General features: G+C 51.1%; 2 protein-coding genes across 2 annotated transcripts in view; one reads left to right on the top strand and one right to left on the bottom strand.

Annotated features, from left to right (window-relative positions):
- Nucleotides 1-1,273: 1,273 nt before the first annotated feature.
- On the top strand, nt 1,274-27,229 carry PITRM1 (pitrilysin metallopeptidase 1). Its single transcript, XM_040248775.1, has 28 exons — nt 1,274-1,378; nt 3,280-3,382; nt 6,901-7,007; nt 7,187-7,338; nt 7,776-7,890; nt 7,969-8,065; nt 8,682-8,842; nt 10,682-10,808; nt 11,048-11,136; nt 11,637-11,765; nt 12,335-12,448; nt 12,606-12,702; nt 13,491-13,625; nt 14,895-15,033; nt 19,890-20,006; nt 20,968-21,100; nt 21,844-21,964; nt 22,064-22,140; nt 22,350-22,515; nt 22,747-22,847; nt 23,388-23,508; nt 23,705-23,761; nt 24,209-24,321; nt 24,904-25,029; nt 25,712-25,857; nt 26,069-26,171; nt 26,251-26,332; nt 26,386-27,229. Exons 1-28 carry the CDS (start codon nt 1,326-1,328, stop codon nt 26,401-26,403), a joined length of 3,099 nt encoding a protein of 1,032 aa, XP_040104709.1. The 5' UTR covers nt 1,274-1,325; the 3' UTR covers nt 26,404-27,229.
- The window catches only part of LOC120869458 (phosphofructokinase, platelet), a 53,234-nt gene continuing 52,898 nt past the window's right edge, over nt 27,225-27,560 (bottom strand). The window contains exon 22 of the mRNA XM_040248776.1: nt 27,225-27,538. Within this exon, the coding sequence (XP_040104710.1) occupies nt 27,391-27,538 (148 nt within the window). The 3' untranslated portion in view covers nt 27,225-27,390. The remainder of the gene's footprint in view (nt 27,539-27,560) is intronic.

Raw genomic sequence — 27,560 nt, 5'->3', positions numbered from 1 at the left:
CTATGGTCTTTCCAGTAGTTATGTACGGATATGAGAGCTGGATCATAAAGAAAGTTGAGTGCTGAATAATTGATTCTTTTAAACTGTGGTGTTGGAGAAGACTCTTGAGAGTCCCATGGACTGCAAGGAGATCCAGCCAGTCAATCCTAAAGGAAATCAGTCCTGAATATTCATTGGAAGGACTGCTGCTGAAGCTTCAATAGTTCATCCTCCTGATGCAAAGAGCCAACTCACTGGAAAAGACCCTGATGCTGGGAAAGATTGAGGGCAAGAGGAGAAGGGAATGACAGAGGATAAGATGGTTTGATGACATCTCCAACTCAATGGACGTGAATTTGAGCAAGCTCTGGAAGATGGTGAAAGACAGGGAAGCCTGGCATGCTGCAGTCCATGGCGATGCAAACAGTTGAACATGACTGAGCGACTGAAAAACAACAATTATATATTGGTACCGAGTCCTTTGGACTGCAAGGAGATCCAACCAGTCCATTCTGAAAGAGATCAGCCCTGGGATTTCTTTGGAAGGAATGATGCTAAAGCTGAAACTCCAGTACTTTGGCCACCTCATGCGAAGAGTTGACTCATTGGAAAAAGACTTTGATGCTGGGAGGGATGGGGGCAGGAGAAGGGGACGACAGAGGATGAGATGGCTGGATGGCATCACTGACTCGATGGACGTGAATGAGTGAACTCCGGGAGTTGGTGATGGACAGGGAGGCCTGGCATGCTGCGACTCATGGGGTCGCAGAGTCGGACACGACTGAGCGACTGAACTGAACTGAACTGAACAATGTTGTGATACGTTTCAGGTGGACAGCAGAGGGACTCATGCATATACATACATCCATTCTGGCTGGGGACATTCTTGCTGGGACCATTCCTAAAATAGCGTGACATCATGGAATCCTGGCCCTGGAAAGCAGGCAATGCCAGCCTGAGACCCCATCCACGAAGCCACACGCCCCGGGGCTAAGGCACCCGACAGGTGAAGCCCTACTCGGTCCACTGCCCTAGAGCTGCTGATGGACGCCTGAGCTGGCAGAGTGCCGGCACCCAGACGTCTGTCCCAGAGACCGGGGTTACCTCTGCCCTGAGGACCAGGCAAACCACCAGGCTTGGGGTAAGCCCGCCCCTCTCGCGCGCAGCCCTCCTTCTCCCCGCCCAGGCCCCACCCCGCTGTGCACAGGCCCCACCCCCTTCACGCCAGCCTATCGGAGAGACGGTAGCTCCGCGCGCTGGCCAATTGGGAGGCGGCTGGCTGGTCCCGCCCCGCGGCGTGCGTCGGGTTGCACGGGGTCACGCCGGCGGCGAGCTAGTCTGGAGGCATGTGGCGCGGCGGCTGGAGGACGCAGGGCGCGCTCCGGAGGCTGAGCGGCGGGTGAGGAGGCGGGGCTGGGGGCAGGGAGCGAGGGGACGGTGACGCGGGGAGGGGACGAGGCGGTGTGGCTCCCCAACCTGGGACCCCTCGTGCGGGGCTCTGGCTGCGAGAGCACGGCCCCCAGACGGGGCGCCCTCGCAGGCCGCGGTGCGAGGACGGCAGAGCGGGCCCCGCGGTGGCCTTCATCCTGGAGGGAGGGAGGGAGCCCCTGTCCGGTTACCGAGGCTGGGGAGCTGCCGCCAGCGAAGGCGGGGTGAAGCCGGCCAGGACCCAGCGCGGACCGGGGGTCGGGCCTCCGAGGCGGAGACCCCCTGAAGTGAGCTGACAAAAGCGACACTAGGGGAAGGCGGGCAGGGCTCTCGCTGGGCGTTTGCTCTTTTCCCCGAGGTTGTGGGCGGGGGGCTTAAGCGCCTCTGCGGCCTGGAGAGTGGGGCCTCCGAGGTGGAGGGTTGATCGTTCGGGCGTGTCCGACTCTTAGCGGCCCCTGAACCGCAGCCCGCCGGGTTCCTCTGTCCACGGGATTCTCCAGGCGAGAACACTGGGGTGGGTTGCCATGCCCTTCTCCAAGGGATCTTCCCGACCCAGGGATCGGCATTGGCAGGTGAAGTCTTCCCTGTCTGAGCCTCCAACTTCGTGTTTAATGAGTGGATTTATGGGAAAAGAATGCATTTAGTTTCAAACTGAATCAGCTTCATTCCTTTTGACTTTGTAAAATGTAACTTTTTACTTTCTAAAGAAACATAAATTGTTTAGTTTCATGCTGATTCATTGAATTATTTTATGGTGGAGTTTAGCTGCTGTTAGCCCAGGGGAGGAAACAGCGGTGTCTGTCGTTGGGCTGTCTTTATTGGGTATTTGGGTTAAAATCTTCTATCCCATAATTCTAGAATTGGCTAAATCCAGAATGGAATTGTTGGTTGTTTATAAAATAGACCCATACTATTGCATAATGTTGAATGAGTCAGTGTTTTCAGCCCATACTTTCTATAAAGAATATTTTTGTGAGATTTAATGTTAATGTAGAAAATACTATAAGTTGTGTCCCTGTTACCCAGGTTAAGGTTACCCTTTACGCATGATAACTCTCCCTCTCTCTTAAATGAAATTGCTCTTCTGGTTTACAGAAGTGACTTTGCTTTCCCTTGTACTTTTACTATCCCTGTGTAGTCTTACATTACGGTGTTACCTGGTTAGATGGCACCTTTTTTTCTTTGCTTCAGCATCATGTGCCCACATCTTTGATACATGTCGTTGTCGTCCATTCATTCTTAGGGCTAAGTGTGTCAGCTGAATAGTTCAGTTTATCTGTTCTCTGTTACTGGACACTTGGCTGCTGAGCTTGGGGCCCTTGGGACTGGTGTGCATGTTGTTGTGTGTGTGTGCACCAGGGAGTGAGTACAGGTCACAGGCACATAACGTTGAGGGGAATGAACTGCTCATCTAATAAGGACAGGGCTGTTCTGAAGTCTCCCTTCAGAGTGCACACCCAGTGGCCATGTGAGCCCCTGACAACACTAGATTGTTAATTCTCACTAATTGGGCAGGTGTGGGATGAAATTTTATTGTAGTCTGAGTTCATTGGGATACCATGATCTTGACATGAGAATTGTATTTTTCCCCAGAATCAAGGGAAATTGGTGACATGATTGTATTACAGTTATTTATGGACATGTAGAAATAAAAGGTTTTCAACATTAAGTGTTTGATATTACGAGGCTTAGGTGAGTTGAGATACAATTGAAAGGACTTTAATGGAAACTGATTTTCTGAAATGTGTTTAGCAGATGCAGGTTTTCATTTTTCTTAGAATTCTTTGTCACATGGCAGTGTTTTTTGTTAGCTTGCTGAATTATGTTAGCCAGTCTTCCAGCAGATCATATGACTCCTTTCCTTAAATGTAGCAGTGCCCACCTTGGAGCCTGGAGGTGGAGGAGCACCAAGGCCTGTGAGCGAGCGCTGCAATACCGCATTGGAGAGAGGATCCACGGCTTCACCGTCAGCCAGGTGGGCCTGGGGGCACCTCCTGTGTCAGCTCAGAGCAGAGATGTGGGGGGTGGGCTTGTTCATCTGAGTCCCCAGCCCCGCTTCCTTCAGTTTCACAGCAGATGCTCAAAGGAGCAGAGTTTGCAAATGAAAGGGTTTCCTGACTCAGATGAAAGCAGACCCCCTAACCCCTTCCCTGAGTGCCTGAGGCCTTGCTTCTTTTGTTTCTGCATTGCTGATGTCCTGTGTTGAAGACTGAAGGCCCCACAGCGACTCAGGTGAAGTTCCTACCATCAAGCAAGTTTGCTCCAAAGTTGGGCAAAATCTTTCTGGTTTTGAGCCATTTAGGTTTCAGGATTATAGAAGAGAGATTGTGTGGGCTTATAGGTACTTAGCTTATGTTAAAATATCTTGTTTTGTTTGGCTTAAACTTTATTTTAATGCTATAATTGACAATGATGTACATGACGTAGTTGACTGGATGTTGGTTTCACACTGTACTTTACACTAATAAAAACAGAGGCAGGCAGCTCACAGTCAGAAGGACTCAGGCGTGCAACAGGAAGACGCAGGAGTGTCTGCTGGGCACAAGCAGTATGGGGATGGATTTGTGGAGAAGTAAAGGAGAGCCACCATCTGTCTCCAGGAACAGGGGCAGGGGGTATTCAGGGCAGGGTCTCCGAACCACTTAAAGGGGTTCATGGTTGTGGGGCCCCTAAAGAAGTCTCAAGAGACTTGGGATTTCTGTATAGTTCTGGTTAATAATACCTTTTTCAGAGGCATGATTCTTTTCCTGTACATTTCAAGTTTTGTGGAAACTTAGTTTATAATAAACCATGGTCCTTTTTGAGAAACAATTACTGTGAGAGCTGTTTATGAGGTAAACTGGTTTTATTTTATTTTATTTTTACTTTTAATTAACTTATTTTGGCTGCACTGGATTTTTGTTGCTGTGTGGCTTTCTCAGGTTGTGCTAGTGATAAAGAACTTGTCTGCCAACACAGGTTAGACTTAAGAGGCGCCAGTTCAATCCCTGGGTCGGTAAGATCCCCTGGAGGAGGGCATGGCAACCACTCCAGTATTCTTGCCTGGAGAATCCCATGGACAGGGAGCCTGGCAGGCTGCAGTTCATGGAGTTGCAGAGAGTCGGACAAGACTGAAGCGACTTAGCACTCATGCACGGGCTTTCTCTAGTTGTGACGAGCGTGGCTACTCTAGTTGAAATGCACAGGCTTCTTATTTCAGTGGCTTCTGTTGCAGAGGACGGGCTCAGGGCACGAAGGCTTCAGGAGCTGCAGCACTCAGACTCAGTGGTTGTGGCTTCCAGGCTTTAGAGCACAGGCTTCGGTAGTTGTGTCACATGCCCTTAGTTGCCCTGTGGAATCTTCCCGACCCAGGGATCAAACCCATGTCCCCTTTCTTGGCAGGTGTGTTCTAAACCACAGGACCACGAGGGAAGTCCAGAGGCAGACTGGTTTTAAATATTAGGTTGGTGCAAACATAATTGCGGTTTTGGACCGTGAAATTTAAATCATTATAAGTAGGCTCAAATACATCTTTATATATTAAAATAGGAACCATTACAGTAAACACATTTTTGCCAACAAGACATAAGTTTGTTTATTCCTGTCACATAAAAATCCGTGCTTCAGGATTCAGTGAACTCTTGGGAAGCATTTTCTGCATCCTGTTGGTTGTGGAAGCATTTTCCTTGCGAAAGATTTGTCGAGATGCTTGAAGAAGTGGTTATCCGTTGGTGAGAGGTCAGGTGAGTGTGACAGATGAGGCAGAACTTTGTAGCCCAGTGCATTCAACTTTTGAAGCACTGATTGTGCAGCTTGTGGTCGGGCCTAGTCATGGGGAAGAATTGGGCTTTCTGTTGGCCACTACCTGCTGCAGGCTTGCAGTTTTCAGTGCATCTCATTGATTTGCTGAGCTTGCTTCTCAGATGTGATGGTTTTGCTGGGATTCAGAAAGCTGTAGTGGGTCAGACACGCAGCAGACCACCCAACAATGACCATGACCTTTTTTTGGTGCAAGTTTGGCTTTGGGAAGTACTTTGGAGTTTCTTCTCTGTCCAACCACTGATCTGGTTGTCATATAAAATCCACTTTTTGTCACATGTCGCAATCTGAGAAATGATTCGTCGTTGTTGTGTGGACTAAGAGAAGATGACACTTCAAAACCAGGATTTTTCTTTTATTTGCAGTCAGCTCATGAGGCACCCACTTAGTAAGGCTTTCCACCTTTCCGATTTGCTTCAAATGCTTAATGACTATAGAATGGTCAGCATTGAGTTCTTTGGCAACTTCTTGTGTAGTTGTAAAAGGATCAGCTGTGATGATTGCTCTCAGTTGGTCATTGCCAACTTTCAGGGACCGGCCACTATGCTCATCTTCAAGGCTCTCATCTCCTTTGCAAAACTTCAGCCTCCACTGCACTGTGTACATTCACTAGCGGTTCCTGGGCCAGATGTGTTGTTGATGTTGTGAATTGTCTCGGCTGCTTTACGCCTGTTTTGAACTCGAAAGAAAATCGCTCAGATTTGCTTTTTGTCCAACATCATTTCCATAGTGTAAATATAAAATATACAGTAAGTAATAAGTCATTAGCGAAAAACATAAAGCAAGAAATGCCCATTAAAATGATGTATGACATAACCGCATTTAAGAATGTGTTCTAATAACAAGTGGCAAAGTTGGACACTGCAAAACCGCGATTATTTTTGCACTAACCTAATATACTGATCACATCTGACAGAAGTACAGTTGTGAACTCCGAGGTGTAAACAGTTTCATTGCTGTAACTTATGTGGGCATCAGTAGGCCACTTAAAGCACATAGTTTTTGTAGCAGGGCCCCCAGAGCAGGCTCAGGACAGCAGAACTTTGACCTCTGCCCTGCCAGGAAGTTGCATCAGTAAAGACAGGTCCCTGTCACACCAGGTGGTGGTCATGGTGACAAGGTGCTGAGGTTAGTGGTGGGGCCTTGACGCTGTTGCTTCAGTACCAAGGACAGTGGAAGTTACTCAGCGTTCACAGACAAGACCTCCCCCAGGGGGTGAAGAAGAGTTTGCTGTTCTTAAATAATAGAATAGTTCTTTTCATTTATTTGACTGTACTGAGTCTGCTTTGTGTGGGCTTTCTCTTTTTGTGTTGAGCGGGGCTCCTCTTCATTGGTATGCGTTCCAGGTGAGTCCACTCTCTTCCAGGGCAGCCTGGTGCGACACAGGGGGTCTGACTCTAGTCTCTGTGATCTTGGCATATTGTCCCGTCAGCCCCAGGCTCAGTTTTCTTCTGTAAGTGGGGTGGGATGCCTCCCTCCCAGGGTCACCTGTGGCACACTCGGGAGATGGTAGCAGACAGTGGGAGCTCAGGAGGGATGGTGGTGCTGTCCTCAGCCCCAGGTCTGGCCTTCCTGGTCCGTGGACTCTAGACTCGGAGGTTCCTGCTGGGTCCGCTGGGTCCCACAGACGCAGCGTCCCCATGCTGCACTCCTTTCCAGCCAATCTAACTCTCCCCCATTTCCTCGTTGGTTCAGGTGACGCCTGTCCCCGAGCTGTCACTGACAGCCGTGAAGCTCAGCCATGACAACACGGGAGCACAGTACTTGCACCTGGCCCGCGAGGATGGAAACAACTTGTTCAGGTGTGTGTGCGTCCTGGGCTCACAGTCTGAATGCCCTGCAGGGGCATCTGCCGCGCCTGCAGCAGTTCAGCAGGAATAGAGGGGAGGGGAGTCTCCCCCCAGCCCCGGCTCCCTTAGGTCAGGTGGAGACGCGGCTGGCCTGCACCCTGAGGGGCTCTGACGTGCGGCTGTGTCCCCAGTGTGCAGTTCCGCACCACCCCTACCGACAGCAGCGGCGCCCCCCACATCCTGGAGCACACGGTCCTTTGCGGCTCTCAGAGGTACCCCTGCCGAGACCCCTTCTTCAAGATGCTGAACCGGTCGCTGTCCACATTCATGAATGCCTTCACGGGTGAGATGCTGGCCCGGCCAGGGCTGCCTGGTCTCAGATGTGGGGGTGGCAGCCTGGAGGCTGGGGTCGAGTTCCCAGTCTCTGTCTGGAGGCCGTTTGATGCATAATCCCTTAGGAAAACCGGGTTAATTATAAAACCTGGGATTTTAGGGAAAATGCATCTGAATTTTTTCTGGAAAAGGTGACGGCTGTTTTTTGGGGGGAATAATGCTGTAAGAGGTTGGTTAGTAGGGCTGGTGTCTGGGTTGTGGCTGCAGGAAGCAGGGGGTATGGGCTGGCGGCAGGCACCCTGTGGGCAGTCCCACCCTCCACCCCCAACGGTTGCTGCTGCCTCTGTGCCCCAACAGCATGGACCTGCTGTGAGGCTGAAACAGACAGTGCTGGCATGAACCTGGGGGAACTGCTGTGTTTAAAACCCTGCTCTTCTTTGTGTCTAGCTAGTGATTACACCCTGTACCCATTTTCCACACAAAACCCCAAGGACTTCCAGAACCTCCTGTCTGTGTATTTGGATGCAGCCTTTTTTCCATGCTTGCGGGAACTGGACTTCTGGTATGTAGCGATTGGGTCATTGAGCTTTAGTTCAGCAATAGAGTCACTGTCACCATGTAATCATCTGTCACTCTTTAGGCAGGAAGGATGGCGACTGGAACACGAGGACCCGAATGACCCCCAGACGCCTTTGGTCTTTAAAGGTGTCGTCTTCAATGAAATGAAGGGAGCATTTGTGAGTGTTTCCTTCTCTCATGCTGTGTTAAATTATCCTACTGTATAAAATGTTGGAGTACAAACAGTCTTTGCAGATGGCTGGCATCTTGTTATGTCACTTAACATCCTCGCTGTGAGAACTTGCGTTAGCGCAGACAGTGCACTGAGCTGGCACCGCTGGGCAATGAGCTGGACGGCAGTTCTCAGCGAGGGTGTGGGGACCACAGTGACCTCTGGTCTTTGGGGTTTGGCCAGATGAAAACTGTGTTCCTGACAATCCTGAGACCTTGGTTTTCCGCTCTTTCCTGCCCCTGTGTAGGGTAGGATTCACAGATACAGTGTCTCTCAAGTTACGGTCAAGACGACCACATGCAGTGAATGTTGCAGGAAGGCAGGTCATAGGGAGTTTTTGTTTCCTGACACTGTACTCTGGAGTTCATTGGTATGCAGTCCTAGGTGTGCAGTAGCATGTCTAAAAAAAAAAATGTACACGTCTTAATTAGCATTTCATGGCTGAGAGCATCTGGGTGGGTACTTGGGGTGTCAGCAGGGGGACTCGCAGGACGCGGCTGCCTTGTTGACATGTGAACAGTGTGTGTGCTGGTTTTCACTTACACGTGTATTTTTACTTGAAGACAGATAAGGAGAGGATATTCTCACAGCACCTTCAGAACCGCCTGCTTCCTGACCACACGTACTCAGTGGTCTCCGGAGGGGACCCCCTGTGCATCCCCGACCTCACGTGGGAGCAGCTCAGACAGTTCCACGCCGTGCACTACCACCCCAGCAACGCCAGGTGACACTGCCTGGGAAGCCTGGTGCCGGGTTGCTTTCCCCCATTGTCCTGCTTCTCTTGAGTTGGGCTTGGGAGGCTTCCTTCACGACCACAGGCAGTGGACGGGAGCTGCTGTGTGTGGACGCACCCTCAGACCCACAAGGCGAGACCCCTGCCTGCTGCCTCTGCAGCTCAGCCTCAGGCTGATGGTATAACAGGAAGTTGTGGTCCTCCTCTCAGGGCGGATGCAGTCCTGGAGAGGTGCCCCCAGAGAGGTAGCTGTGTCATTCAACCTCTGATCAATTGCCTGTTTCAGGTATGATTAATAATAAAACGCTGACAGTTTGCAAGGACTTCCCTGGTGGCTCAGTGGTAAAGAATCTGCCTGCAGTGCGGGAGACTTGGGTTTGTTCCCTGGGTCAGGAAGATCCCCTGAACAAGGAAATGGCAACCCACTCCAGTATGCTTTCTTGGGAAATCCCATGGATAGAGGAGCCTGGCAGGCTACAGTCCATGAGGTTGCAAAGAATCAGATATGACTTAGTGACTAAACAACAGTAGTTTACAAATACTTTAAGCAGTCATGTAAAGTCATTTGCAAAACTATTTTAAGTGTAAAATTTAAAAAATTTAATTATGAAAACTCCTAATCATCCGGGAGAGTGTAGGGAGTAGATCAGTGAACCCCACGTGTTCAGCCTGTAGCTCCGTCCTCTGGGTCTGTACATAGACACGTGTAGACACAGGTAGACACATGTAGAAACAGGCAACTAGACATGTATAGATACACACAGACCTACACGGAGACACATAGATGTTTACAAGGATGTTCTCTTATGTGAGATAACACTGTTTTCACATTTAACAGGATAAATGATTGAATAAAACCACCTATGCCTTGACCGAGATTGATTTCCAGTTGTCCCTGAGATGTTTGATCAGTCGAGGCCCACAGGCAGCCTTTCCTTGCTGTGTCCCTTAAGCACCCTTTCTGGTGGGACGTTGCTCCCTCATGGACCATAATGACCTCATGGAAATATTTTCATATGTGTATATATTTAAGACCATGTGATCACCAAATGAAATTCAAAAACTTTCTAGTGCTCAAATTGTCCCCACCACGGTGGCCTGAGGAAGTTCCTTGACACTCATCCTTGACATCTTCAGTGACTTCTGAGATCTGCCCTGGCCCCAAAGGCAGGCCTCCTCCTGCTCCAGACCCATGGCCGTTCCTCCAGGGGTCCTGGGGCTGAGCCAGCTGGGCGTGTGGGGACCAGTGTGCACAGCCAGGTGCTCCTCACTGCTGGCTTTGCACTGTCTAAGCTCTGAGGGGGAGGCTGACGGGATCTATAGGACACTAGTTCCCAGGCCCTTAATTGTAGCTCAGACTGCGTTCTGCTAAAAAGATGAGGTCTGCACTATGCTCTTTATCCCAGTAAGTAATGTGTTGTCCTAAAACCGTGGGTGATCTGAGATTTGTGACCCAGATTTGACGTTTGTGACATTTTAAATTTTGTTGTTAGTCTTGGGTTATTGTGGTGCTGTAGCTTAGGTTTTAAATATTTTAATGTGTAGTTTATTTGGTTTTTCTAACACATTTATAGTAAATTCAAAATGAAGAGCAGTTTTTGCCAGATTTTAATTAATCCTTTTTGTACAATCTGTGCTTTGTTTGAACCACATCTTGAGAAAAGAGCAGAAGCCTCTCTGTTTGGTGTTGTGGTTAAATTAAGTGAAACAAGTGTTCCTGTGTGAAGTTGACATCAGCATGGGGACTGGCGTGTTCTGGCCGTTAGATTCTGGACACCCTCTGGTTCAGACAAAGCCTGATGTCAACTAAGGTGCTCTCTCAAACTTCAGGTTCTTCACTTACGGTAACTTTCCGCTGGAGCAGCATCTGAAGCAAATTCACGAAGAGGCCCTGAGTAAATTTCAGAGAATTGAGCCACGGACGTCAGTGCCAGCCCAGAAGCCCTGGGATGAGCCGGTGAGAGCTGGGTCCGAGTCACGTGTCAGCAGGCCTGTGAGCATGTAACATGCAGGTGGGGTGTGTGTTCCTAGGGTTTCCAGCGCTGTGGGCCTGCCCTGGGTGTGAGGGTTCTCCAGCCGGAAGAGCGGTGGTCCATGCAAAAGCACAGTTGCCCTGACGAGAAGCACAGGGAATGTCCTGCATGTCAGGTGCCCTTGCCCATCTGCGCCCGTTGACACATGCCTGTGCCCTTGCAGAGGGAGTTCCAGATCATGTGTGCCCCGGACTCGCTGGCTGAGGGCCCCTCGGGGCAGACGACCATCAGTGTCAGCTTTCTCCTGCCGGAGTGAGTGTGTGAGGCTCACGCAGACCACCCTGTGGGGATGCGCCCCTGGGAGCACGTGGGTGGGGGGATTTGGGCCTCCAGTGGTATTATTAGATGTGGGGTGTCTTTAACAGCGGTGGAACGGTTTGGGTTTAGTATTGGGGTCACAGTGCCTCTGCACGTGAAAAGAGCCTTGTGAACTCTGACCTTGAGAATCTTTGTTCACTCAAGACTGACTCCAGTGGCCTGGCATGAGGGGTGTGGGCAGGGAGGGCTCCTGCTGTGCTGTCACTGTCTGCTCATGGTGTGGGACCCCCAAGGTCCCACAGTGTAAGAGTTTTACAAGTCAAGAAATGCTCTTTTGCCCATGTAACTATTAAAATAGAGGTTGAAATGGAAGAATTTCTAGTAGAATTTCAGCTGCTTTGGAAAATAAAAGTGTTTATTGTGGTTTTAATAGTTTTGAAAACATTTCCACGGGCTAACCATTTCCCTCTCTTCCCCCCTCTTCATAAATGAAGCATCACCGACACGTTTGAAGCCTTCACGCTGAGCCTTCTGTCTTCACTCCTGATCAGTGGCCCCAACGCCCCCTTCTACAAAGCCCTCATTGAATCCGGACTTGGCACTGACTTCTCTCCTGATGTTGGGTGCGTGTCACTGTCAGATCAGATCGTTACTCCGCGGTGAGGGGCACTTCTAACACCTGATAGTGTCTGGACACATTTTGGGCTGGTCACTGCAGGGCAGGGGTTACTGGCCGCTCGTGGGATGTGGGGCTGGGGGGGATCAGTGGTATAGGTGGCTCCATACCTTGTTAGGGAGGGGCCCTCTTCCTGGCCCAGCTGTGCTTCCAGCACAAGCTGTAGATATCCCCTGCAGCGGGCAGTTGACAAAAAAACCCAACAAGGTAACTCTTCCAAGAGTGGCATGCTGCTGCCTGCTTGAAAAGTCAGGCCATTAGAAGTCCTTTGAAATCATAGCATTTGGTAAAACTCTCTAGATTTGTTTTGCTCTGGAATTTTAATTGTGGTGGTTTTTGGGAAAACTAAAAGGGTGTGAGTGTGAGCCATCGTATCTGAGCAACGGGTACCTGAGGAGCTGCCCTCCTGGCTTTTCCTGGCTGAGTCCTGTAGAGGCTCTGATCTCAGTGAAGAGTCTTCTCAACCAGCGATGGAGGGGCGTGCAGATTCTGACGTGTCACCTGTTTCCATACCAGGTACAATGGCTGCACTCGGGAGGCCTTCTTCAGCGTGGGCCTCCAGGGCATCGCAGAGAAGGACGTCCAGAAGGTCCGGGACATCGTGGACCGGACGCTAGATGACGTCATCGAGTACGTGTGGCGTCTGCAGGGCTGGGCTGGGTCCTCGTTCCCGAACACAGGCTCACATCACAGGCAGTCCTTCATGGCAGCTGTTTGAATGTCACCTTTGTGGCCTTGTTGTTGAGACATGGATTTTTCAGTGTCTGAGCTCTTGATGTTTTTGTAGGAAAGGATTTGAAGAGGATCGCATTGAAGCATTACTTCATAAAATTGAAATACAGATGAAGCACCAGTCCGTCAGCTTTGGACTCACCCTGACGTCTGTGCGTATTTTTAAACTCCTCAGTCTCTTTTTTTTTTGTTAGTTCGTGGTTTTTAAAATTTATTTGTGGCTGTGCTGGGTCTTCATTGCCGTGCGGACTTTGCTGTAGCTGTGTTGTGCAGGCTTCTCATTGCAGTGGCTTCTCTTGTTGCAGAGCACGGGCTCTAGGCACTTGGGCTTCAGTAGCTGCAGCGTGTGGCTCAGTAATTGTGAGACTCAGGCTTAGTTGCTTCATGGCATGTGGGATCCTCCTGGATTGGGGACCAAACCTGTGTCTCCTGCATTGGCAGGCAGATTCTTATCCACCGAGTCACCAGGAAAGCCCAGTTAGTGGTTCTTGAAAATACAGATTGTTATTTACAGCACCTTTCATTTGAACTGGAGAAGTTATGGTGTTTGGATCAGATATAAAATTACTGTTAATTTAGTTTTATAATACATCATTCCTGTTTTTATTTGCTTACTTCATCAGCTTTCCGATGTCTTATTTTTTAATAGATTCAGAGAGTACTTTAAGTGGTTAGGGATTTAGCATGATTTCGTAATTATATTTTCCAAAAAGTAATTTTTAAATCTGTGCTTTCTAATTTGTTAGGGGAAAAAAATCATGAGTTTAGTTATTCTAGCGAAAAAAATGATTTAATTTTCTTCATGAGCAGTTGTCTGTGGTATTTTTAAGTCTAGAAGCTGAGTCGTGATAAAAAGGCAGGCTTGGATGTTTGCTAGGCAGACACAGGGTTTGCAGGTTACTGTGGCTTGTTGTGACTCTCCTACCTGCCCCCTCAATAGTACATTGCTTCCTGCTGGAACCATGATGGGGACCCCGTAGAGCTCCTGAAGCTCGGAAGTCAGGTGGCTCAGTTCCGAAAGTGCCTGAAGGAAAATCCAAGGTTTTTGCAAGAAAAAGTGAAACAGTATTTTAAGGTAAGAAAGTTGAATTAATGTCTGTAATTTTGAAGTTGAATTTTATAATGAAGGGAACATTAGGAATATACTCTGCATTGTATAAGTCAAATTTTGACAATATGAGATTTAATTTTTTAATTGTTGATTAAAAATGTAAATAGTCATATTAGCTTTAAAAATTCTGTTTTCCAGATATTCATGCAGGTGGGTTTTTGTGTATGAGTGTGTGTGTGTGGGTTGGGGGGGTCTGTTTAATGGAGCATCTGCCTGTATTGCTTTGGTGAGGAGGGCACTTCTTGGCTTGCGGGTTCTTGGCTCCCAGACCAGGGATTGAACCTGGACCCCAGGGGGTTGCCCTGTATTTTTGTTCTGTTTTGCTAATAGATTGTATTGAACACGAGACGAGTTGCCCAAGTGTGTGAATGTTCTGGTTGTTTTTACCAAGGACTCTTTGGTACTCATTTGTCTCCACAGACTTGTGGGCTTCTGTGCTTTGTGTGTGTTCCCTGGTGGACCGTCACTGATGGAGGGGAATGCCATCTCCCCCGTTGCCCTGGGTGGGTGGGGGTGGGGAGGACTGTCCTGTGGTGAGTGGGGTCGTGGTCCGGGCACCCGCGCTGGGGTGGGGCACCTGCTGTGGCCGTTCGTTGTTCATCTCTAATCACAAGCCATTTTGCACATGGTGCTCGATGTGCTGTGGTCCTCCCGCTCTGTGGTGTCGCACTTGAGCTTTCTGTGGGCGTGTGTGTCTAGTGGCTGCAGTAAGTCAAGAGGCCCAGTGTCACCTGAGTCCTGTTAGATCAGCGTCTGTTTTGTCCTCACGGTTTATAAAATACTGATTTTAGTTTTGGTTTGAGAAGTTAGTGGTACTATGAAGACTCAGTAAAAAATTATTTTATTCTGTTATCTTCAACTTAGACAAAAGCCAAAGGTTTATTATGGTATTAAAAGGTACAGGTGGTTTCTTTGTACAACCAAGGTGTAAAGGCACCGTTGAATGTCGATGCGATTGTGGTTAAGACATAGGAACCACAGTGACTATGCCTTAGGTGGTAACAGTTTGGCCTGTGGACCACATGGTCCCTGCAGAGCAGGTGGTCTCAAGGATTGCTTGTGGCTCCCGGGCTCTGCATGCACAGCCTCGTCGGGCAAGTTCTGTTGTCATCACCGTGAGAAATGGGAAAACGGAACTGTGGGGCTAAGCGCACCCTGCTGGAGGCCGGCTCAATGCTGGATTCCATAAGACTGTGTTTTTAATTGACTTTTCTCTTGCTTTGGTTGTCGCAGAATAATCGGCACAAGCTGACTTTATCCATGAAACCAGATGAAAAGTATTCCGAGAAGCAAGCACAGAAGGAAACAGAAAAACTGCAGCAAAAGGTCACTTCTCTTTCCCCGGAAGACAAGCAGCAGATCTATGAGAAAGGTCAGGTCTGGCAGCTGCCCCACCCTCACCCAGCCCCACCGAGCTTCAGCGTAAGGAGGCAGCTGGTTTCAGCCAGTAGGTCTCTGCCGGCTGCCTGCAGAGTTCTGTATTAACCCCAACAAGACTGACCTTCCCCTCAGAAACTATACCCTGTGATTCAGCACGAGAGGCAGGTGTCTGGGAGAGAGGTGGCTTCACAGGGTTTATGCATTTACACACTTCACAGACACCTTCTCCGTACCGAGGCTGTATAGGCCACTGGGTGCGTGCTGCGTGGCAGTCTGTGGCTGACTGCAGCCGGGTCCTGGGGACTGAGTGTGCTGCGGGCTCACGGGTGGCAGGTCTCCCTTCTTCACAGAGCCCATACAGGTGCCTGTGGTGCAGGCACTGTGAACACAGAAGCGGGTTTGTGGTTTCTTACGTGGTAAACCTGCACCGCCTGTAAAGCCCAGCGGCCCTACTCCTGAGTGTTCACCCAAGAGGCGTGAAAGTGTCTGTCCACACGGGACGTGACATGCCCCACATGTGTCCACACAGAGAGGGAACTGAGGTGTCCACATGGGGGGATTCTGCTCAGCCATAAGGAGGGCCAGAACACTGGGACACGCGGGGTCTGTGAGTCTCACAGGCCATGACGCCAGAGTGGGTGGGGCTGCCTTCTGGGCCGGTGGCCCCTGCCTTCGATGGTGGTGTGCTGCTCACGCTGTGCGTTTGTCGGAGCCACTGGGTTCTATACAGCAGTTGCAGGTTGTAGCATATGGCGTTTACATATGTACACAGTACACGGGAATACATATACATCCACCCCCCCACCCCCCCACCCCTGAAAAGTTGGCTGGGATTACACGAAGAATTTATCAGGCATGTCAGCAGGTGGAGTTGACTGGCGTGACTTGATCATGCTGAGTTTGAGGTGATTTGACTTTGTAAAGACAGTTAATGTCGATGTGTAACCTGTTTAATGTCTGAATTCTTTACATATGCAGAGTTACTTTAAGGTCTTCCATAAATTTGTTCTTAATTAAAATGTAAATGAAGTATAATTGATTTACAGTGTTGTATTAGTTTCTGGTGTACAGCAGAGTGGTTCCGTTCCTTTTTCAGATTCTTTTCCAGTGTAGTTTATCACAGAATATTGAGTATAGTTCTCTGTGCTATTACAGTAGGTCCTTGTTGGTTATGTACTTTAGTAGTATGTATATGTTCATTCCAGTCTCCTAATTCATCCCTCCCCACCTCCTTTTGCCCTTTGGTAACCATAAATTTATAATTTTCTAAAATAATCTTATTTATTTTTGACTGTGCTGGGTCTCTGTTGCTGCAAGGGCTTTTCTCCAGTTGCAGTGAGCAGGGGCTGCTCTTGCATTGTGCTCAGACTTCTCATTGCGGTGGCGTCTTCTGTTGCAGAGCACGGGCTCTAGGGCGCATGGACTTAGTTGTTGCAGCCCTCAGGCACTGGAGCACAGGCTCGATGTGGGATCTTCCCTCATCAGGGATCAAACCTGTGTCTTCTGCATTGGCAGGTGGATTCTTTACCACTAAGCCACCAGGAAAGCCTCCTAATTTTTTTTTTTTAATTGAGGAGTAGCTGACATAACATCATATTAGTTCCAGATGTATAACATAATGATTTGATGTATTTATATGTTGTGAGATGGTTACCACAGTTTGTCCAGTTAATCTCTGTTGTCGTTGTTCAGTCGCTCAGTTGTTTCCAGCTCTTTGCGAGCCCATAAACTGCAGCACACCAGGCTTCCCTGTCCCTCACCATCTCCCGGAGTTTGCCCAAGTGCATGTTTGTTGAATTGGTGATGCCATCCAACCATCTCATCTTCTGCCGCTCTCTTCTGCCTTCAGTGTTTCCCAGCATCGGGCTCTTTTCCAATGAGTTGGCTCTTTACATCAGGAGGCCAAACTATTGGAGCTTCAGCTTCAGCATCAGTCTTTCCAATGAATATTCAGGACTGATTTCCTTTAGGATTGACTGGTTGGATCTCCTTGCAGTCCAAGGGACTCTCAAAAGAGTCTTCTGCAACACCACAGTTCAAAAGCATCAATTCTTTGGCGCTCAGCCTTCTTTACGGTTTAACTCTCACATCCATATGTGACTACTGGAAAGACCATAGCTTTGACTATATGGACCTTTGTTGGCATAGTGATGTTTTTGCTTTTTAATACACTGTCTAGGTTTATCATAGCTTTCTTTCCAAGAAGCAGTCTTATTCTAATTCCTTGGCTGCAGTCACCATCCACAGTGATTTTGGAGCTCAAGAAGAGGAAATCTGTCACTGTTTCCACCTTTTCCCCTTCTATTTGCCATGAAGTGATCGGACCAGATGCCATGATCTTAGCTTTTTTTTAATACTGAGTTTTAAGGCAGCTTTTTCACTCTCCTCTTGCACCCTCAATCAAGAGGCTCTTTAGCTCATCTTCCCTTTCTGCCATTAGAGTGGTATCATCTGCATATCTGAGATTGTTGATTTCTCCAAGCAGTCTTGACTCCAGCTTGTGCCTCATCCAGTTTGGCTTTTTGCATGATGTAGTCTACAAAGAAGTTAAATAAACAGGGTGACAATGTACACCCTTCTCATGCTTATTTCTCAATTTTGAATCAGTAATTTGTTTCATATAAGGTTCTAACTGTTGCTTCTTGACCTGCATACAGGTTTCTTAGGAGACAGGTGAGGTGGTCTAGTATTCATCTCTCTTTAAGAGTTTTCCAGTTTGTTACGATACACACAGTCAAAGGCTGTGGTTGAGTGGATGTTGGGAGAAATGGATAAAAGGAGTCAAAGCTACCCCTCAGTGAAACAGAAGTAGATATTTTTCTGGAATTCCCTTGGTTTCTCTGTGATCCAGCGGATGTTGGCAATTTGATCTCTTGTTCCTCTGCCTTTTCTAAACCAGCTTGAACATCTGAAAGTTCTCGGTTCATGTAGTGCTAAAGCCTAGCTTGAAGGATTTTGAACATAACTTTACTAGCAAGGGAAGTGAGTGCAATTGTCCAGTAGTTGGAACATTCTTCAGTACTACCCTTCTTGGTAACTGGGTTGAAGATTGACCTTTTCCAGTCCTGTGGCCACTGCTGGGTTTTCCAAATTTGCTGGCATAATGAGTGCAGCACTTTCATAAGAATCATCTTTTAGGATTTGAAATAGCTCAGCTGGAATTCCATCCCCTCCACTAGCTTTGTTCATAGTGATGCCTCCTAAGGCCCACTTGACTTCACACTCCGGGGGGTCTGGCTCTGGGTGAGTGGTCACACCATCACGGTTATCTGGGTCGTGAAGGTCTTTCTCTGTACAGTTCCTCTGTGTTCTGTTGCCGTCTCCTCTTGATCTCTTCTGCTTCTGCTAGTTCTTAACCATTTCTGTCTTTCATTGTGGGCACAGTAATGGACACATGCTATTATCACGCCTGGTGAGTGGTTTGGGGCACCTTTTCCTATACCCGTTGGCCATCTTTGTCTTTGGAAAAATGCCTGTTCAGTCCTCAGCCTGTTTTTTAATTGGATGGTTTTTGCTACTGGGTTCTTTGGATATTTTGGTTATCTTACCAGTACCATTAGATTTGCGAATACTTGCCTGCTGTGTAGGCAGTCTCTTCATGTTGACAGTGTCCTTCGCTGTCAGGTTTTTAGTTTGATGTGGTCCATCCATTTTCCAAGCTGTTTTTGGCACAGAAGGTAATTCCACAACCAAGCACAGAGACATGTGTTCCCTGAGTTATCAGGTGCCTGGCCTGGCCGTGGAGGTGTCTTGCGTTAAGAGAACTCGTATGTTCCAGCCCACGCCTGCCTGTGGAGGGATGGTGGCCCTGGTTACAAGATCATGGCAGAGTGGTCTGGAGACATAGGACACAGCCTAGTGCGTTTACCATTGCGTCGGGTCAGTAAGTCTTGAGTGTGGACTCGGTGCAAAGAGTCTGTGAATCGGGGTCCAGTCTGCAGATAAGCACCAGTGAGAAGCGGGAATGGCAGTTAGTTTGTTGGGAAAGTCAGTCTTCCAGTTTGGGGCCTGTATCGCGTGTGCCGTGTGCAGGGGTGTGGCTGGGCCGCCGGGGCCTGTGGTGGAGCGGGTGCCTGCGGCCTCTGCCCCATGCTCACCAGGACAGAGGGCGCGAGGGGGCTTTCTCAGGGTGCGAGGACATGTCTGAGGCGCAGTGGTTGGGGTGCTCCACTTGACTGGGGAAAAGCGGCCAGGTGGGGCCCTTGAAGGTGTCAGGGCTCCAAGAAGTATGTGGAGCTGGCTCCCTGGGCCTGCGTGAGGCCAGGTGGGGAACCCGATGTTAGCGACTCAGGGTGGGGGTGAGGGGACTCAGGCTGACAGGACTTCACCCTGTGACACCCCCTCCCCACGGGTTGCCTGGTCTGAGCAGGAACTCAAGGAGAGGCTGTCTGTCCATCCTCCGTCACCCCTCCCTCACATCAGTGTAAGATCAGGCCCTGAGAGTATTCACTCATTTCTTTATTTGTGAACTTTATGTGATCACACAGCATATTGCCAAGATGAGTGAAAATGAAATACAAGTAAACAAGTACAGAGTTAGTGCACTTCAACCCACAAGCTCAGTCTGTGATATAAAATGGGGGTGGGAACTGCTTGCACAAACTCCCCTCCCCCGGCAAACCTGTCCTCTGAAATCACTGAGGATGAGCTGGGGAGACGACTGCTGCTGGGTGCTTACTGTGCTGCTTTCTCTGGTTCTGGCAACCTCCGACCCCAGTGGTGGTGGGGCTCCCTGCGCCCAGGGGAGACTACAGAAACTAAAGGACAGGAGAGGGGCTGAGCAGGGCCTTCTAAGGGCTGGCTTGGATGCTCACTGCTGCCGCACCCCTGCCCCGCCCCCCGCCATAGGTTTGGAACTGCAGGCTCAGCAGAGTCAACCTCCGGACGCTTCATGTTTGCCAGCGCTCAGGGTGTCGGACGTCGAGCCCCGCATCCCGGTCACGGAGCTGGAGGTGGTGCAGGCAGGTCAGTGGCGGGTACTGGTGTCCCTGGGAGGAGAGTCACCAGTGGATGTCTTCAGAGGACGTTTGAGCCCCCGTTTCTAGTCCTGGGTCCAGCAGTGCTGAGCCCCTGCTTCTGGGTTCCACTGTGTGTGTACACATGGCTCTCAAGGGCATGGGGTCCGGAGGCCCACAGCGCTGGGTGTTGCCTTGTGGGATGCAGAGGGGTCGCTGCTGCTCCGTTGCTCGCTTCCCCTGGACACTGGACCCTCGCCCGTGGCGCTGAGCTGCTCCCCGTGGCCGTGACGTGACAGCCCCTCCTGCCCGAGCAGGTCTGACCCCAGCGCTGGCCTTCATGGTGCCCATGTCTAGCCAGGGTTCTGGCTGTGCGCGAGCACCCCTGACTCATGATGTGTCTGTTGTTACTCGTGTGTGAGTGTCGGCAAAGCCCCTCCTCTGGCCCAGGCTTCTGGGAAGCCAGGTCAGCGTCCCCTTCAGGTCTGGTTTATCAGTGAAGTTCATTGAGTCAGTGTTGTAATTCATCATGAGTGGTGCTCAGCTCCGCTGCAGGTCAGACACTGCGCTCAGGATGTGAAAATGAGAACAAAGGGTAGTGCCCGAGGGGCCTGGGGGTGAGTAGTGTGTGGGGTGCATTGTGGGAGGGGCCGCCAGTGTCCCCCCATGCCCAGGATTTTAGTGCAGGCGGTGGTGTTGGACCGCAGGTGGTCAGACACCCCACAAGGGTCCCTGCTCTGCTCTGGTTCCTCACAGAGCAACTCAAGACTTCCGGGTTCTGCTGTAACGAAAGTACAGCAGGGAAAGTTGTCTGATGATGTGCGGCGAACGAATAGCGTTTTTTTGCTAATATAATATAAAATTTAAAACTCCATCCTTGAAAAGCTTTAGTGTTTTACAAATACTACATGATGGTTACATGGTTAAAACTTTGCTGGTAAGAATATGAAGAAGTACCCTTGTTCCCACAGTTGGGGACACGCCAGTCCAGTACTGCGCACAGCCCACCAATGGCGTGGTCTACTTCAGAGCCTTCTCCAGCCTCAACGCCCTGCCCAAGGAGCTGCGGCCCTACGTGCCACTCTTCTGCAGCGTCCTCACCAAGTAAGGGGCTGCATGGGGCGGACGGGCGCCTCTAGAGCCCAGCACGTCTCCCCTGGTTACTCGGGGGTGTTCACTGTGTGTCCTGTTTCAGTGCATCAGTGTCACTTGTCAGTGAACGGTTTTATTTTTCAAATCTCGTAGTGTTGTTACAGAAAGGTGGGTGGTGTGTTTGTTGAGAAATTTCCTCCTGGACATCATACTTTCTTACTATAATGTAGTACATTAAAATACATTTATAAACTGTGAACATAATACACAGCTATCTCAACTAGATTCTTTCTAAAATGATAAAGAGGATAATTCTTCTCATCAGAAGCTTTAAGCTTTAAATGTGACATGTAGGCCTGGGGTCACCCGCAGAACCTGTCCACTGCTCCCCGCCCTCATTAGTACAGCTCCTGCTGCCTGCCTTCCATGGCAGAGGGTTCCGGGAGAGCCCGGTCGTCACCTTGGCTTCAGTTAGTTATTCATTTATTTGGGACAGTTAGTTAATATTGCACTCGGGGCAGCGATGAGGGTGTTCCCTCCCAAGGCGTCATCCGTGTTGAAGTGACTTCTTGAGAGTGCAGAGAAGCTTGTTTTGCAGGTCCCCCACACCCAAGGCTGCCTGTACCTGAGGGGTTACAAAGCTTGGGGTGGGGGAGCCCAGCTACTGGGTGGGCATTGCTGTGGGTGGGGGCCCAGTCGGGGGACTCCCTGCCCAGAGGACCCTCTGCCTGTGACTCCGTGCTCTCTCTGCACAGGCTGGGCTGCGGCAGCCTCAACTACCGGGAGCTGGCCCAGCAGGTGGAGCTGAAGACGGGTGGCCTGGCTGCCGCCCCCCAGGTGCTCCCCGATGACTCACACCTCAACACCTACGAGCAGGTGACCATTTCCTTGGGTGCAGGCCGGTGGGGGTTGGTTTTCCCCATGCCTTTTTTTCTTTTTCAGAAGGTCAGAATTCTTTCTTCCCTCCTGGTTTAGGGTGTGCTGTTCTCCTCTTTCTGCCTCGATAGAAACCTTGCAGACATGATGCATCTGTGGAGTGAGATACTGAATGAGTAAGTATTTGCCAAGACGTGACCCCAGACACAGGGACCCAGTCCTATGAGCACCGTGCCCTGTTGTGACTGGTCGCAGGCCTGGTCCTGTGGTCCCTGCTGGAGTCTCGACATTTCCCTCCCCTGAGAACTTGCCCTCGGCAGGTTTCCCACTGGGGACGGGGGCATGGCTGTGTCCCTGGCGCTCATCACGGCTTTCTCCGCTGCAGCCCCCACCTTGAGGAGGAGGAGCACTTCCGTGTGCTGGTGAGGATGGCCGCCCAGGAGCTGTCCAATGGGGTCCCCGACTCGGGCCACCTCTATGCGTCCATCATGGCGGGCAGGACGCTGGCACCTGCGGGGGAGCTGCAGGAGATCTACGGGGGGATGGAGCAGGTGAGGTGCTCAGGCTGGCTGCCTCTCCGGGGCTCTTAACATTGGCCAGCATGAACTGGCCAGGTTTCAGGGGAGGGGAGGGAAATGTTCTCACTCACCTTATTTTCTCAAGCCCACAGCTCCCTTCCCTCGAGCTGGGCAAGTGCGAATCCCGTGCGTACACACACACACACCCGTGACCCCGTGTCAGGATGTCTGGTCCAGGCTCTCCCTATGGGCTCTCTGACTCAGGTGCTGCTGATGAAGAGAATTGCGGAGATGACTGACCTGCAGCCCATCCTGGGGAAGCTCCTGCACATCTGGAAACACCTGCTGAGCTGTGACAGCCTGAGGTAGGGCCGCGCTGGCCTCCAAGCTGCACTTAACCTCCTTGTTGCTGAGTGTGGTGTGGAGAGGCTTTTCAGAGGGAGTGCTCGGGGGCGGCCACAGCATGCAGAGAAGAGCCCAGGTCTTCTCAGTGTTTGTCAGACGCTTTTTTATGATAGTGTCTGATTCAGTGGAGGTTGGAGGAACCACAGAGAAACGTTTTCTGAGAGGGTGGAGAACTACCACCACCCTCTGACTACTTAACAGTGCTACTTGAATGAAAGTTTATCTTCCTCTCAACAGTGTGTGTGCTGAGACCATGGCCCCGAAAGCACTGGGGGTGGGTTGTTCTCTGCACCTCCTCCTCCTCAGGGAAACAGAGCTCTGAGCCGGCCAAGAGCAGGGTCAGGCTTTTTCGTACCCGGAAAGCATGTGGTGAGAGAAGACAGCTGTGATGTTTGGCTTTTGGTTTACTCACCTTTTGTTTGTACATTTACACGTACATGTCTTTACACTTTGGTAATCTTGTCACAGTAATGGTTCTGTGTATACACTGTTTTAAACAGATGTTCTGTGAACGCGACTGCCCAACAGATGTCGCAGGTGGAGGGCTCAGTGGAGGCCTTCCTGAGGAGCCTCAGCTGGAGTGAGAAGGAGCAGAGGCCCGTGTGCCCACACGTGGTGGAGGTGAGGCTAGGGGACCACCCTGGGGCCCAAGGACGAGGGGACTTCTGCTCCTCGAGCTTCACGATGAAAGAATACTCAGGCCACAGAGCCTATACTGCCTGAACCCTAAGCATCCAGGCTGTTTCCGGAATGTACCTGACCCGCTCACGTGCGTTTCAGGGTTTACTCATTTCTCTGGGAAACATTTCACTTCCAGAAACCTGCACCCAAGGCATCCAGCGGGAGCTGCCCAGTCATAAGGAGGCTGGTGACGGTGAGTCCCTTCCTCTCGTGCCCTGCCCACTTCACCACCCCTTCCATGGCCAGCCTGTGTCTGAGGCCTCCAGGTACTGTGTGGATGCCTCATGTTCAGTCCACCTCTGTTCAAACATCACTGCTGTATCGGGATCACTTCACCTCCCACCCCACCCCCCACCCCCCACCCGATGACCCTAGGAAAGACAAAGGCGCTTATCCCAGGAAAGTGACCAGACGAGGCCACACGCTCAGGGCCCTGGGAGGGAGTGGGTGAGGTGAGCCAAGGTCTCTGGGCCGGCTGGGATGTGCCACCTCCACCCTGCAGAGGTTGTGTGGGGTGAGCTTGCCAATGCTGTTATGTGTGGACGGGGTTACTGCTGCTGCCCAGGGCATCACGGTCAGGGCTCTGGGTCCTCGAGGGTCCTGGCCATGTGGCGCTGACACCGCCTGGCCTCTGCCCCAGGACCCCACCTTCGAGCCCTGCCAGATGAAGACGCACTTCCTGCTTCCATTCCCCGTGAACTACGTTGCCGAGTGCATCAGGACCGCCCCGTATACAGCCCCGGACCACGCCAGGTGCATGGGGCTGGGCCCTCAGGAGCAGGACTGTGTATGGCTCTGATGAGTAGCAAGATGTGGTTTTAGAAACAGACAGGGACCACCTTCCCTGGATGTGAGGACTTAACTTCCCATATATCACAGAGAAGTTCCTGAAAAAAGACGTGTGGACGGGTAGATTCCTGCCCTCCTCCACACCCCTGTCCCTGCCAGGGAGCAGAGCCGTGCGCGGCCCGCCACCTCTCCCAGGAGCTCAGGCTCACCCTCCACATGCCCCCCGCCTCCGCCATAGAGGAGACCCAGGGCAGGGCGGCATGCTGTCATTGCTCACGGTTCATGTCATGGGGACACGGAGGCCTGGTAGATTTTCCCTGTTGGAGTGTGTTTTCTAAGGGAGGGACGCCTCATGGTGGAGGCCACTCACCTAAGACACCCAAATGCTGCGGCGGGGCAGGAGGGCGTAGGCTCGCCCCCATCCCTCCCGTCACCCAGGCCTCACCTTGCTCGCGTCTTTCTTGCCCTCGTGGATCATGCTGTGTTATGTTCAGTCCTGCCCTGCCAGCTGTGCTGTTGTTAATGTGCATCTTTTTATCTTTTCAGCCTCAAGATCCTGGCACGGTTGATGACTGCTAAATTCTTACACACGGAAATTCGAGAAAAAGGTGGTGCTTACGGCGGAGGTGCCCGGCTCAGCTACGGCGGGATGTTCACGCTGTACTCTTACAGGTGGGTCTGAGCGCACTGCACACTTCAGAAATACGTTCCCGTTCTCACCACACCAGCAGTGGGGACAGATAATCCCGGGAACTCTGGGCCTGAAACAGCTCTGGGGTTGGTGACCAGGGTGCGTGTGAGACAACCTGTAAACTCTCGGGGCCGGGCTGGGTCCTCGGGGCCACAGACTCTCCTGCCTGCTCACGTCTCCATCCTGTGGCCCTGCTGCCCGAGGGCAGGACTGACACCCCAGGGAAGGAGAGGCTTCCCTCCTCACGGGCTGGACGGGTCGTGCGGGGGCCATGAGTTTCCAGAGGGATAGAAACCAGGCATTTTTCACAGATGCCCTGGGGACCACGTGCCTATGTGAGGACCTTGGAGGATTCCGTGCTCAGGGAGGATGCAGGAGATCGGCCTCCGCAGGGGCCATTGTTGCGTCTAGAGCATCTCACATGTGTCTTCTGTTCCCTCTGGCCAGTCCCTGTCCTGGTGGCAGAGGTGTAGTTAGCGGGGTGACAGGCTGGGTCTCCAGGGATAGTGTTGGTGGCTTTTGTGGTCACTCGTCAGTGTCCAGAGCACTGGGGTGTCTACCATGTGAAAACAGCCGCTGATGACCCCAAAGTATGGACAAACTGCATCATACTTGATTGTTCCTTGTTGATAAACATCAGTGTCTGACCCCTCTGGTCTCCAGGGATCCACGTTCCACGGAAACACTGCAGTCCTTCATGAAGGCCATCGACTGGGCCAAATCCGGGAGGTTCACCCAGCAGGACATTGACGAGGCAAAGCTCTCGGTCTTCTCTGCTGTGGATGCTCCGGTGGCACCTTCAGATAAAGGTGCGTGGTGTAGCAGACACACCTGGAACTCTGGTGCCTGAGCTCGTCCTCCCAAGACTCTGCTTCCTCCTTTGCCCAGCGTCTCAGCCGAGTCGGGAGGAGCGAGCCTGAGGGCCAGTGCTGAGAGCTGTGGTGGAAGCGGGGCGTGGAGGCTGGGGGTGGCTGTGTGTCCCAACAACCACCCCATCCCATCCCCTGTACTCACTCTCAGGCCTGGACCACTTCCTGTACGGCCTCTCGGATGAGATGAAGCAGGTACACCGTGAGCAGCTCTTTGCCGTCTGCCACGAAGACCTGGTCGATGTGAGCAACAGGTGAGTGGGAGCTGGGTGCTTAGCGTTCAGTCCCTGTGACCCCATGGTGCCTGAGTGACCACTGCCCCCCTGCCTCCAGGTACTTGGGCGCCGGGAGAAACACACACTGCGTGGCTCTGCTCGGACCAGACAACGCGAGCATTGCTAAGGACCCGTCGTGGGTCATAAGACAACGGTGACTGGATGATGCGAGCATCACCAAGGCCCTGTCGTGGTCATAAGACAGCGGTGACCCTGCCTCCTGACTCCGAGTGCCTTGCTTTCCTCACGTTTTAAGTTATTTAACAAGACTCTTGATCATATGTATATATTATTTCTATATTAAATATATATGATTGTACATACATGATATCATTTGATATCATTCTTAAAATTTTGCATAAGGTCTTGCCTGGCAAGTCAGATGAAAACTCTTCCATCTTGAAGAAGGAAATAGTCATCACAAAGAAGTTAACTGAAATCATCGCTCACTAAATGCCAGAGATGCACAGAGGATATAGTCTTGAGACTTTCTAAAGCTTTAAGTGCTGTTTTACTTTACTGTCCTAGTGCATGCCCTTTAAAACTAAAAGGTGACTCTGACCTACCTGCGCTTTAGACATTATTTTGAATGACTATTTGCTGAAGTAGTTTTTAGGGACTTTAAGGAGAAATGCACGAGGTGTCCCGACACTGGCCTCCACTCACTGGCTGCGGGGCAGCTGTGTCCAGTCAGGCTCTGCTCCTAGGGGCACTGACTCTCCCCCATCCCCCTCCTCCTCCAGGCACACAGGGTGGGGGCGGGGGCCCCTTCTCTGCAGACGCGGGTGCATGCCTCCGTTCCCCCTTGGCACCATCACCTTCCCTGGTCCAGGGCCATCTGTGCGCTGGGCATCACCCACGTGTTGCAGGTCAGAGCACTGCCTATTTCCTCCGGTGACTTTGCCCTTGCCTGTGGCCAGCTCCAGTTCCCTAGAAAACACCTGTCTGTTTCTGCCAACAGAACCCTGACAGCCATCCACACACACCGAGGTCTTCAACTCCCACGTAAAATAAAGACACTGGGCACAGTGGTTGGAGTTGTAGCAAACGTTTAATTCTGTGGGACCTGCAGGTTGTGAAGCAGGAGACAGGACAGCACAGGCGGCCCGTACGCCAGGGCCTGGGGTCAGGCGTCACGTGGACGATGCTCGCGTAAAGTGCTCATAAATAACTGGACCACGACAGCCAGCGGGCGGCACTAGATGGCGGCTGGCTCCTCGGCGCCACGGGGCTGCACAGGCTCCAGCTGGCTGGCATCTGACACCTCGAAGCTGACCTTGTACTTGGCCAGGATCTTCATGAGGGGCCGCAGCTTCAACCACCACTGCTCCTTGGGGATCCGGTGCCTGCGGGGGGGACCAGGCTGAG

Source organism: Oryx dammah, unplaced genomic scaffold (genome assembly GCF_014754425.2).
Source record: "Oryx dammah isolate SB20612 unplaced genomic scaffold, SCBI_Odam_1.1 HiC_scaffold_10, whole genome shotgun sequence".
Lineage (NCBI taxonomy): Eukaryota > Metazoa > Chordata > Mammalia > Artiodactyla > Bovidae > Oryx > Oryx dammah.
Note: the sequence above shows the minus strand (reverse complement) of the source record. Positions and strands in the feature narration are given on the sequence as shown.

Excerpts from the sequence above, each read along its gene's own strand:
- PITRM1 (XM_040248775.1), top strand. The coding sequence starts at position 1,326 with ATGTGGCGCGGCGGCTGGAGGACGCAGGGCGCGCTCCGGAGGCTGAGC. Across the intron at positions 11,766-12,334 it reads GACTTCTCTCCTGATGTTGG|GTACAATGGCTGCACTCGGG; the intron begins GTGCGTGTCACT and ends TTTCCATACCAG. Across the intron at positions 21,965-22,063 it reads ACCTCAACACCTACGAGCAG|GGTGTGCTGTTCTCCTCTTT; the intron begins GTGACCATTTCC and ends CTCCTGGTTTAG.